Genomic DNA, 12861 nt, shown 5'->3' with positions numbered 1-12861 from the left:
GACTCTTAGGGCTCATGGCCACCTTCTCCTAGAGAAAGGAATGCCTGGATGTTACTGCCAGCTGAGTCAAGGAGGAGCACAGCACTGCTGGCCATGCCTTCTATGACTTAGCCAACTAAATAAGCAAAGTTAGTGAATGGAGAATCTCACAGGAGGGTGCCTCAGAGAAAACAACGAGCGTGGACCCAGGTACCCAAGGGGGAGCAGTGTGTGGTCTCAACAATCTGAGATCTACAGCCTGCCTGGCTTTCACTTCAATAGCATTTTTGGGGAAGGAAATGGTTTAGAATAATCTCTGATGCACAATTAAACCAATGGGCTTAACATTTTTAACAGTGAAAATGTTTTGCAGATTGTCAGAGATGAAAGGAATCTTAGAGGAGCTTGTCTAGTGGTTCTCGAACACTGGATGGGTAGTCAACTACATTAAAGTGGCCTGGAGAACTTGATTCAAGTACATATGCACTGGCCTTGGCCTCAGGGATTCAGGCTCAGGTTTGGGCAATAAACTATGTATTTTTAACAAGCTCCCTAGGTCATGCTAATGAGTAGAAGTGGTTAGAACACACTCATGCTTCATTTTAGAAAGGGAGAAACATTCCATCTCAAGTAGCTGATGCAGTAAACCTTACCCTCCAGCATTTTTTTTTTATGGCACAGCTGCCATTTTAGATAATTCCTGTGGTTCCTTCTAGCTCTAACATTAACAAAAAATACATGCTGCGAACTGAAATAAGCAAGGCATAGAAAGACAAATAGAAGATCTCACTTATATGCAGAATCTAAAAAAGTTAATCCCATAGAAACAGGAGAAAGGTGTTTACCAGAGGCTGGGGGTGTGGGTGAGTGGGTGGGATAGTGAAAGGGGAGATGTTGATTGAAAGGTACAAAGTTTCATTTAGAGTGAAGGACTAAGTTTTAGTGATCTATTGCACTGCATGGTGACTACAGTAATTAATCATATGTTGTATATTTCAAAATTGCTAGTAGATTTTTAATGTTCTTGCCACAAAAGTTTGTTAAGTTGGCGAGGCAATGGATATGTTAATTAGCTTGATTGAATCTTTCTACGATGTATATGTATATCAGAACATCACGTTGTATCCTATAAATATACACAATTATTATTTGTCCATTAAAAATAAATAAATAGTCCATGAACTCCACCTAACTTCATATTATCTAACAGCAAACAAATAGTCAAAGCAAGTAATCTCCAATTCTAGTAATTTCCACTGAAAGGAGAGAAGGAAATGGAATACAGTTTTACAGCCTATCTTTCTTTCGTAGCACTCTCTGGATTGGGAGACCCATTTGAAGCTTTTTTTTTTGAGATGGAGTCTCACTCTGTTGCCCAGGCTGGAGTGCAGTGACATGATCTCGGTTCACTGCAAGCTCTGCCTCCCTGCTATACGCCATTCTCCTGCCTCAGCCTCCTGAGTAGCTGGGACTATAGGCGCCCGCCACCACACCTGGCTAATTTTTTGTATTTTTAGTAGAGATGGGGTTTCACCGTGTTAGCCAGGATGGTCTCGATCTCCTGACCTTGTGATCCGCCCGCCTCGGCCTCCCAAAGTACTGGGATTACAGGCTTGAGCCACCATGCCCGGCCATTTGAAGCTTTTAAGTCTGTAGTCCACAATATCTATTTGTGGAAAACAGCCCACCTGATTATATGAATAAGTGAAATTGAGTTTCAAGGTCAGGATTTTTCATGTGAGAGTTTACTGGTTAGCGAATGGAACTCAAATCAGAGTATTTAAATCAGCAAAAAGGTCTTGCCATGGTTAGAGACTCAACTGGTCACCTGGTGCCACTTAGGGGATAGAATCATGTGGAGTTAGGAGCACAGGAGCACAGCAAGGCACATCAAAACTTATGCTAAAGAACCACATAAGCCGGGCAACATAGGAAACCCTGTCTGTACAAAAGAAACACAAAAATTAGCCGGGAATGCTGCCACGCACCTGTGGTCCCAGCTACTCAGAAGGCTGAGGTGGGAGGATGGATTGAGTCTGGGAGGTCGAGGCTGTAGTGAGCCATGATTGCACCACTGCACTCCAGCCTGGGTGACAAAGCAAGACCCTGTATCAAAAAAAAAAAAAAAAAAAAGAAACATAGACTACAGCTCTCTTCATCTTCCTGGAAGCATCTATTAGCACAAAAACTGTGTAGCATATTTGAGAGATTTCAGTACTGCATGACCTAAATTTCGCATTTTTCCTTGCAGCACCAGTCGCTTCAGAGACTGTTGTGACGGGGGTTTTGGGTCACCGGGTGACTTTGCCCTGTCTGTACTCATCCTGGTCTCACGACAGCAACAGCATGTGCTGGGGGAAAGACCAGTGCCCCCACTCCGGTTGCAAGGAGGCGCTCATCCACACTGATGGAACGAGGGTGACCTTAAGAAAGTCAGCAAAATATAGACTTCAGGGGACTATCCGAAGAGGTGATGTCTCCTTGACCATCTTAAACCCCAGTGAAAGTGACAGCGGTGTCTACTGCTGCCGCATAGAGGTGCCTGGCTGGTTCAACGATGTAAAGATAAACGTGCGCCTGAATCTACAGAGAGGTAAGCGCACGAAGGGCCTCATGCCTGCGGAAGGAGAGATTCAGTGGTTAATGGATAATGGGATCAGTGGCTGGTGGTGAAGAGGCTGGAGTTGCTTTCACAGTGAGTGGGAAGATTGAATTTGAGATAAAGTGCCGTGGTTTGAAGTAGGCAAGTAAATACAAAAGCAGCCACAGAAATGAGTGGAAGGTAGAAAGGGAACTCGTGAATTGCAGGGTCAATCTGAAGAGGCAGCTGCTACGTATCTAGGGGATTACCACCTTGCAGATATTTGGGTCCAGTGTTTTCAGATCTATCAAGTTGTATGTGAACTCTGTTGATTTTTTACATGTTGCCAGATTTCAAAATAATAAAAAAACTGCATGAACTAAATAAAATGTATTCAGGGGTCACCTTCAACCAGTAAACCAACAGTTTGCCACTTCTGGCAGGGAAGAAAGGGCATGAGATTTGGACACAGTCATAGCAGTTTTCAGGAGCTTTTTCTTCTGTTACTATCGGTTGCTTTTGATGAAATTTGGAATATGGTGGGACTTCAAAAATTTGAGCTGCATTGAGCCTATGGTTGAATAATGCTAACAATAATTACCTTTAGGGCTTGTCTGGCATGGAGCTTCCCAAAGTGAGCTCTGTATTCCACCTGCATCAGTGTCACCTGGAGGATCCTTGGGCTCTATTCCTAACTGGATGGGCACCTTGGAAGACAGGAGTCTAGACATCTATATTCTCTCTCTTTTTTTCTTTGGACAGAGTTTTGCTCTTGTCGTCCAGGCTGGAGTGCAGTGGCACAATTTCAGCTCACTGCAACCTCTACTTCCTGGTTCAAGCGATTCTCCTGCCTCAGCCTCCCAAGTAGCTGGGATTACAGGCGCCTGGCACCACACCCAGCTAATTTTGTATTTTTAGTAGAGATGAGGTTTCACCATGTTGGCCAGGCTGGTCTCGAACTCCTGACCTCAAGTGATCCACCCACCTTGGCCTCCCAAAGTGTTGGGATTACAAGCGTGAGCCACCACACCCAGCCTATATTCTTAAGTTTTCAGGTGACTCTAATGCACTCTAAAATTTGAGACCAACTGATGTAGGTGCTTCTAATTTAAGAACTTACATACATATTAGTATGTCTTTCTCTTAAGGCAACATTCTGAGATAAAAGGTATTCCAATTTTGCAGAAGAGAGAAATGAGGTTTATTGAAGTTAGATGACTCCCACTCAAGTCTTCTCTTTTCAAGTTGGGTATAACCGGCTATTATTTTATAAAATACTTGACCTTAATATATTATGAGGTCATTTCCAAGTGCACTTGGAACAAATGGTGTCTTTCTGGTCCATTAGAGTCAATGAAAATTTGGCATATTCTAGGGAGGATGAGATCTGTAGAATAAACGGTGGCTAACGAAGCTCAAATCAGATGTTTAGGAGGTGAGTGGTGTTGGTATGAACCAATCTTTACTGTCTGAAAGAGTACATTCTCACTCTAGTTTGCATACTTTGAGCTCACTTTTGATGCACTCATTTACGCATTCATGAAATGTTTTTGGAGCACCTACTGTATGCAAGACACTGTGATAGTTATTGGATTTGTAGCATAGAACAAAATAAATGTCAGATTTTCCCTCATGGTGCTTAAAGTTTAATGGGATAAACAGGCTTTAAACAATAACAATGAAATTAATGTGCAGTTATGAAATGCAATAAAGGCTGTGGAGGTAAACTATGAAGCATATAATAAAGCCTAATCATTATTGGAGAATCTACATGGCCTCCTTGCAGAAGTAACCTTTTAGCTGAGACATGAGAGTGAAGTAGAAGTCAGCCTCATGAAGAATGAGAATAGGAAGCAGCAGGCACAAAGGTTCGTGCAGTGGGAAGGTTGCTGATATATTCAAAGAGCTAAATAAATGCCAGTTGGGTGGGAAAAAGTGATAGCAGGGGGTGGAGATATGAGATTGGAAAGAAAGGCAAGATGGGGTCAAATGGAGGCTTGCAGCTTGCAGGCCAAGGTACAGGACTGGGTTCTTTATCTTAAGGGCAAGGAGGACCCAGTAAAAGATTTAGGCAGGGGATGGACATAATTATATTTGACTTTTTTTTCTTTTTTTTTTTTTTTGTTGAGATGGAGTCTTACTCTGTTGCCCAGGCTGGAGTGCAGTGGCGCTATCTCAGCTCACTGCAACCTCTGCCTCCCAGGTTGAAACGATTCTCCTGCCTTAGCCTCCTGAGTGGCTAGGATTACAGACACATGCCACCACGCCCAGCTAATTTTTGTATTTTTAGTAGAGGCAGGGTTTCACCATGTTGACCAGGCTGGTCTCGAACTCCTGACCTCAAGTGATCCACCCGCCTCGGCCTCCCAAAGTGCTGGGATTACAGGTGTGAGCCACCGTGCCTGGCCAACATTTTAAATGATTATGTAGCCAATGTGTGAAGAACAGATTGGAAGGAACGTGTCAGGGTGGGGGCAGGAAACACGATTTTATTGAGCATTACAATGGTCCAGGCCAGTGGACCAGGTGAGGGCAACAGAAATGGATGGGTCCCAGTTATACTTGCATTATTTTCTTTTTCCTCCATCTCCGCTTGGTGCCAGACATGTCTGTTGTTGGTTACAGCCTCGACAACCACGCACAGAACAACAACCACCACCACGCGCAGAACAACCACCACCACCACACGCAGAACAACAACAATGAGCCCCACCACCACCCCACAAATGACAACAACTCCAGCTGTATTTCCAACAACAGTCGTGACCACACCGGATCTCACAACCGGAACACCACTTCAGATGACAACCATTGCCGTCTTCACAACAGCAAACACGTGCCCTTCACCAACCCCAAGCACCCTTCCAGAGGCAGCCACAGGTCTTCTGACTCCTGAGCCTTCTAAGGAAGGGCCCATCCTCGCTGCAGGTACGCAGATGTATCTTGGGTTTCTTAGAACAGATCTGTCTCACTGAATGAGGCAACCCAGTGACTTGCTCTCTCTCAGTGTGTGTGTGAGTGTGTGCATGTGCACATGCGTATATTAGTCTGCTAGGCCTATCAAACAAACACTGCAGACTGAGTGGCTTAAACAACAGAAATTTATTTTCACACTGCTCTGGGTTCTACAAGTCTGGGGTCAAGGTGTCAGCAGGGTTGGTTTCTTCTAAGTCTTCTCTCCTTGGCTTGCAGGTGGCTGTCTTCCCTCTGTCTGTCCTTCCATGTCCTAATCTCTTGTAAGAATACCAGTCGTATTGGATTAGGGTCCATTGGTATGACCTCATTTTACCTTTACTATCTCTTTAAAGGCGCTATCTCAATATACATTTGCATCCAAGGTACTGAGGGTTAGCACTTCAACACATGAATTTTGAGGGGACACAATTTACTCCTTAGCAGTAGGCATGGGTGTGTGTGTGGGTGTGTGTGTGTTTGTGTGTGTGTGTACAAGGAGGTGTTTTCACCAAACTGTTCCTTTTCTTTTTTTATGGTTTCTCTTTTCTTCTGCCTTTTCTTTTGTGTTTTTGAAAAGTCAGCATTTTGGGTTCTCCAATTGACCTCTAAGGAGTCTTGCAAGAGATGTTTATTGAAGAACCAGGAAAGGTCACTCCTGGTCAGACTCCAGTTCCATTCTTTCAGGGGTTAAGTTACTGCCTGAGCATTAGAGATTGGTTGAGGAAAGACCTCCAGACGCCTTTAAAATATCCCCTGATGGTGAACTAGTTCCAGCCTTGTTTCTTTTCTTTGTTTCTTTTTTTTCCCCCTGGAATTCTTGACCCTGCAACTTGTACCTCTCACTGAGTGACTTGCTCCATTGCTTAGGGGGGCTTGTCAAGGCCGTCACTATATGTCAGACTCTGATTCTGCAGTAAGAATTGGGAAAGCAATCATGAGATAGCTTGAAGGCTTTCTTAGACATTTCAGCTGCCTCAATAAGTCTTGGATAATTCAAATAGCTTTACAAAATTGAATTGGCTAATTCTATTATACTCTGAATAGTACCTAAAATCCATGAACCCTAAACCAATCAATTCTTGTATGTATTTTTTTTATTCCTTTGGGCTTTAAAATAAATAACTACCGTAAAACACAACATTTGTAGTTTCTATTCCTTGATTCTAAAAATTATTTGCAATCCTTGAAGAAAACTTGAAATATATAAAGAAGCACAAAGACAGCCATAAAAATACCCTGGAACATGGTGATGTGAGCTTGTAATCCCAGCTACTTCGGAGGTTGAGGCAGGAGGATCCCTTGAGCCCAAGAAGTCAGTTCCAGCCTGGACAACATAGTGAGACTCTGTCTTTGAAAAAATTAGATAAATAAGAAAAAAAAGTGGCCAGGTGTGGCTCATGCCTGTAACCCCAGCACTTTGGGAGACCAAAGCAGGTGGATCACTTAAGGTCAGGGGTTCGAGACCATCCCAGCCAACATGGTGAAACCCCGTCTTTTACTAAAAATACAAAATTAGCCAGGTGGCGGGTACCTGTAATCCCAGCTACTCGGGAGGCTGAGGCAGGAGAATCGCTTGAATCTGGGAGGTGGAGACAGAAGTGAGCAGAGATTGTGCCACTGCACTCCAGCCTGGGTGACAGAGCAAGACTCTGTTTCAAAAAATTAATTAATTAATTAAAAAAAGATAATCCCAAATCCCACCACCCACCACAAACACAATAATTACTTTTTAGCTGCCTTTTATCCAACTTGTTTCTCTTCCAGAATCAGAAACTGTCCTCCCCAGTGACTCCTGGAGTAGTGCTGAGTCTACTTCTGCTGACACTGTCCTGCTGACATCCAAAGGTGTGCAGACACTCACCGTCTCTGTCCTCCCTCACCCCTTGGACTGAGGAGAAGGAAATTACTAAAAGTCTTGCTGAATCAGATGACTGACAACCTCTTTGGGTCTTTTGTGCCATAAAATCCCCCTGCGGCAAATTGGCCTCAGGGCAGCCTTTGTCCTCAGGGCAGCCTTTGTAGTTTGTTCCTTCTTGTGGCTGAGAGAGAGAGAGAGAGAGAGAAGAAGGAGGAGGAGGAAGAGGAGGGAGGGAGGGCAAAGGAAGGCCCTTCTTGATTGGTGCAGTTCTCTGCAGTAGCTCATGGTACATCTCTAGGATGTTTGCTTTTAGACTCTAGGCTAAGTAGCACTTAGCTGTCTCATTCTAATTTCATTCATGCAAACCTTCTTTGTTGAGACTGCTGAGGGGTTTACTAATTCAAGGCATTGGCTTTTTAGAGTGGAGCGAGAATTGGTCACTCTTTCATTATTTATCCTATCATCTACCCATCAAAACTTCTTTAGGTAGTTACTGGGGCCTGGGACCGGGTATACCCTGAAATAAGACACGATTGGCATCACGATTGGGGTGCTAGAGAGGACCACTTGGGGTTGACTCCCAGTTCTATTACTTTTTGCTGGGGGTCCTTGGCCTCAGTTTATTCCTAGGTTTGTTGTAGAGTTGTATAACTTCATGCATGTGAGGACTTAGAAGAGTGCCTGGCACATTTGTAAGCACTCACATGGGAGGTGTTACTGTAATGGAGCTAATAATCTAGCAAAGGAAAACAGACATCTGTAAGGTAAGTAAATCAGTGTTTGTGATAGTACAACACAGGGGCACAGCATGATAGAGTGATTTATGTGGGCGCTCTGGCTTCACTCTGCGTAAATACAAATCCTGCGTCTTTCCTGCTGTGTGATTTTAGCTAAGCTACCTAATCTCTCTGGGCCTTAGTTTCCTCACTGGTAAACTGGGAATAACACCTATCCTGTGTTTACACCTTTCTAAGGATTAAATGACAGAATGCATGTAGGTCACTTAGGACAGTGTCTGGCACATACTTGGTTTTGTTTTGTTTTCAATGACAGAAGTCAGTATAGGGACAGTTGAGTACCAAAAGCAGGAAGACCAGCATTTACCTAAGTCTGTTTTCTGTTTTCCTTTGTTTTTCCAAAGAGTCCAAAGTTTGGGATCTCCCATCAACATCCCACGTGTCAATGTGGAAAACGAGTGATTCAGTGTCTTCTCCTCAGCCTGGAGGTAAGGGAGTTGTGATTATTTTATTTTATTTTTATTAATTTTTGTTTTTTTTTTTTTTTGGTAGAGATGAGGTCTCACCATGTTGCCCAGGCTGGTCTCAAACCTCTTGGCCTCAAGTGGTCCTCCTGCCTTGGCCTCCCAAAGTGCTAGAGCCACCTTGCCTGGCCTGGGGCTGTGTTCTCATGAGTGGCTTGTCTTTGGATGTGGAAACAATCTGTCATCTGTCTGGTTGTCTTGGGATTCAACTATTCTGGTTCCTTCGTGGCCACGTACCACATCCTCCTGCCAGCTGGAGTGGAAGCAAAACATGCTGCAAGCATCAGTGCTGGCTTCTCCTCTCCTCTGCTCATCTCTGAAGTCCCTCTGTTGAAATTTTCCTTCTTCCTTAGCAACTGCTGACCTGATGCCAGGAATGATAGTAGGAAAACCACCTATTCATATTTCAAATTTTGTTTTTTTATTTTAAATTACACAAATGTCACACTAATGCATTTTTGTTAGGGGTGCATAGAAACAGATAGAAATAAAATTCTCTTTCACTCCTTGTCTTCAATCCCAGCCCCCTGCCATGAGGTAATAACTGTTATTAGTTGAAGATGATCATTCTAGGTCTTTTTTCCCTTCCCTTATGTGTCTACATAGATATAGAAATACATAGTTCAGTTTTGTGTATGTCTTTAAACAATGTTATCATGCTATATGCGGCATTCTGCATTTTGTTTTGTTCACTTATTGTTATATATTGGACCACTTTCTTCTTTAATCTATGTAGATACATGTCAAATTGCTGTGTAATATTTCATATTATGAGTACTGACAGTATTTCTTGTCTATTGAGGGGCATTTACGTTGTTTCAATGTTTCCTTTTTATAAACAGTGCTGCAGTGAACATCCTAGTACGTGCATGCTTCCCTAACCATTCATGCAAGTGTTTGTGTAGTTAGGATGGTGACCAAAAAGTAAAAATTGCTGGTTAAAAGAAATGTGCACCTTTAAATTTAATAGCTTGTAGAAAACTGTTCTCAGAAAAGGCTGTGCCAATTTACTTTTCCACCCACAGAGTATCTGCTTTCCCATACTACACTTGATATGACCATTTGCTTAACTTTTTCAATCTTATGAGAAGAAAATGTCATCTTGTTCTTTTCTTTTTTCTTTCTTTTTTCTTTTTTTTGAGACACAGTCTCACTCTGTAGCCCAAGTTGGAGTGCAGTGGTACGATCTCCGCTCACTGCAACCTCCGCCTCCTGGGCTCAACTGATTCTCATGCCTCAGCCTCCTGAGTAGCTGGGACTACAGGCGCATGCCACCATGCCTGGCTAATTTTTTCTATTTTAGTAGAGATGGGGTTTCACCACGTTGCCCTGTGTGGTCTTGAACTCCTAAGCTCAGGTGATCCACTTGCCTTGGCCTCCCAAAGTGCTGGGGTTGCAGGCATGAGTCACCTTGCCCGTCCCATCTTGTTCTTTTCTTATCCTGATTAACAGAGAGTTTGAGTTCCTTTCTACATGTTTATTACCCAGGAAACAGGCATCATTTAATTCTGTGAAGGAGACAATGTAGCATCATTCTCAAAAGTTCAGAAGAGGCCAGGCGCTGTGGCTCACACCTATAATCCCAGCACTCTGGGAGGCCAAGGCGGGCGGATCACGAGGTCAGGAGATCAAGACCATCCTGTCTAACATGGTGAAACCCCGTCTCTACTAAAAAAAAAAAATACAAAAAAATTAGCTGGACGTGGTGGCGGGCCCCTGTAGTCCCAGCTACTCGAGAGGCTGAGGCAGGAAAATGGCGTGAACCCGGGAGGTGGAGCTTGCAGTGAGCTGAGATCGTGCCACTGCCCTCCAGCCTGGGCGACAGAGCGAGACTCTGTCTCAAAACAAACAAACAAAGAAAGCTCAGAATTGGAGGAAACAGACAATAGTGAATGGAAGGGGATAGGTTTTGAAGTAAGACTGTAACTTAGGATGAAATGCAAGGGGGCCCTGATATTAAGACACTTTGGCCTGCACTAACTCATACAGTGGGAAAACAGAAAATCTGGACTAGGAGTTGATAATTTAAGGGAAATGGGGTGCCAAAGATCCAAACTGTCTTTGTTTATGGGTTGGGGTAAGGGTGGGGGACTATTTTCTGACAAAGAAAGAGACGGCAGTGACTAGAAAGGTGATGGAAAGTAGGGAGAACATTCTAACACCATCATCCTTTATTCCATTTAAATCTTGTACTATTTTACATTGAATTACAAGGGAACAAGAGGTCATGTGATGTTTACCTTCCGTAAGCTTCGTGATAGTTTTCATTTCTCCCCTCCTTGACCAAATCCCAGAAGAGAGAACACTTGCTGCTCTGCTGAAGAGGAGCTTGGTGTAAGAAGGCCAGTCAGTCTCTATGGAACATTTAGTCATTAGGGATGAAAAGCAGGGTTTACTGAGCACGTGTTATGTTCTAGGTCTGTGTCAAGCCATCTTCCTGGGCCACTTCATTTAATCCCTCTTTAGCAGATGCTCATATTTTTGTTTTATCAAAATCTCCCAAGGCCACACAGCTCTCAGGTGTCAGGTCCGGGATGTCTAGCTCTGATTCTACACTCTTTAGATATCGTTTTGTTTTATCTGGTTTTCTAATCTGAAATTAAAAGTCATATTCTTTTAACTACTATTCATTTCTTTTAAATTACACAAACATTACACGCATGCTTTTTTGTTAGGGGTACATAAAAACAGATAGAAATAAAATTCTTTCACCTCTACTTCCTCTCTTCCCACGTTTTTTTGGTAATGAAACATTCATAGTGATAGTTGTGGTTAACATCCACCGAGGATTTATCTATGCATTAGGTACTGTGCTCAGCGTTTTTGCATTAATTTTCTTATTTGAATCTCACAACAACCTCCTAGGCAGCTACAGATATTATCCTCATTTTATAGGTAAAGAAATGGAGGGTCAGAGACTTTATTAGGGAAGCTAACACCTACCGTTGTAGGTCTGCCATTGTTTTAACACCATGCACGTTACATGTATTATCTATTTTGATTGTCCACACATTCCTAAGAAATGGGTACCATTATCACCTCCATTTTAGAGCCCTTGAAGATTAAAAACTTGTCCGGTAAATGGCCGACCTGGATTTAACCCATGTCTTTTCAACTCTAAATCTCTCTAACACCATGCCACTCTGCTTCCTCCTGGTCTCCCCTCTGGTGCCTCTTACAGAATAAGACTACATCTTCATTCACATGAAAACCCTTCCAACCCACTTCAGAGGGCCTACAGGCTTCTATGGGTTATTCTTTCTCTGGCTAACAATCCGCAATTCCCATTTTTTCATGTAATTTTCGATGGCAAAGCTTCCGTGGTTGTGGGCTGATTTAAATCCTTAAAGAGGGTCTTGTCAATCATTGTTCTCTAAAATTAGCATGACCCAGGGTAGCAATTTCTTGCCTCCACTTTATGGCTGCCTAGAATGGAGCTCAGAGATGTAGAGTGACTTGTCTTAAGATCACACAGCTGGCCGGGCGCAGTGGCTCAAGCCTGTAATCCCAGCACTTTGGGAGGCCGAGGTGGGTGGATCACGAAATCAGGAGATCGAGACCATCCTGGCTAACACAGTGAAACCCCGTCTCTACTAAAAAATACAAAAAATTAGCCAGGCGTGGTGGTGGGCGCCTATAGTCCCAGCTACTTGGGAGGCTGAGGCAGGAGAACGGCATGAACCCAGGAGGCAGAGCTTGCAGTGAGCCGAGATCGCGCCACTGCTCTCCAGCCTGGGGGAAAGAGCGAGACTCCGTCTCAAAAAAAAAAAAAAGAAAAGATCACACAGCTGAACAGCGGGAGAGCTAGGAGTCATACCCAGCTTTTAGAGATTTTAAACTGTGTCTAAGGACTCCTGAATGGGGGTTATCTGTAGATGAGCTTCTTGCAGGAAGGGCATGACCCTCCTGAAACTATATGCATAATTGTATGTATGTGTGCACACACATTTTTCTGGGGCAAAGTCCAGGACTTTCATTCAATTCTCTAAATATTCTACAAAACCCCAAATGGCTAGGAACTATAATTCAGTAACAAATACAAGCACAAACAGATAAAACAGCAGTAACAACTCACATGAAAATATGACATAGGTCCCACTCCCCCAAAATCTATTAGAGTAATACAAACTCATACCTCAAGATACCTAGGAACTCTGATCATACCTTTTCGCCCATGGGATTAATTTTATTTCTTTATTTCTTTTTTTTTTTGAGACAGAATCTCAC

The 12861-nt window shown here is 43.2% G+C and overlaps 1 protein-coding gene across 1 annotated transcript in view; it reads left to right on the top strand.

Moving 5' to 3' along the window:
- Nucleotides 1–2236: 2236 nt before the first annotated feature.
- Nucleotides 2237–12861, top strand: part of TIMD4 (T cell immunoglobulin and mucin domain containing 4) — a 35166-nt gene continuing 24541 nt past the window's right edge. Inside the window, exons 1-4 of the mRNA XM_063724338.1 lie at nt 2237–2572; nt 5186–5488; nt 7280–7360; nt 8515–8598. Coding sequence (XP_063580408.1) covers nt 2326–2572; nt 5186–5488; nt 7280–7360; nt 8515–8598 — 715 coding nt within the window. The 5' untranslated portion in view covers nt 2237–2325. The remainder of the gene's footprint in view (nt 2573–5185; nt 5489–7279; nt 7361–8514; nt 8599–12861) is intronic.

The sequence above is a fragment of the Pongo abelii genome, chromosome 4 (genome assembly GCF_028885655.2).
Source record: "Pongo abelii isolate AG06213 chromosome 4, NHGRI_mPonAbe1-v2.0_pri, whole genome shotgun sequence".
NCBI lineage: Eukaryota > Metazoa > Chordata > Mammalia > Primates > Hominidae > Pongo > Pongo abelii.
Note: the sequence above shows the minus strand (reverse complement) of the source record. Positions and strands in the feature narration are given on the sequence as shown.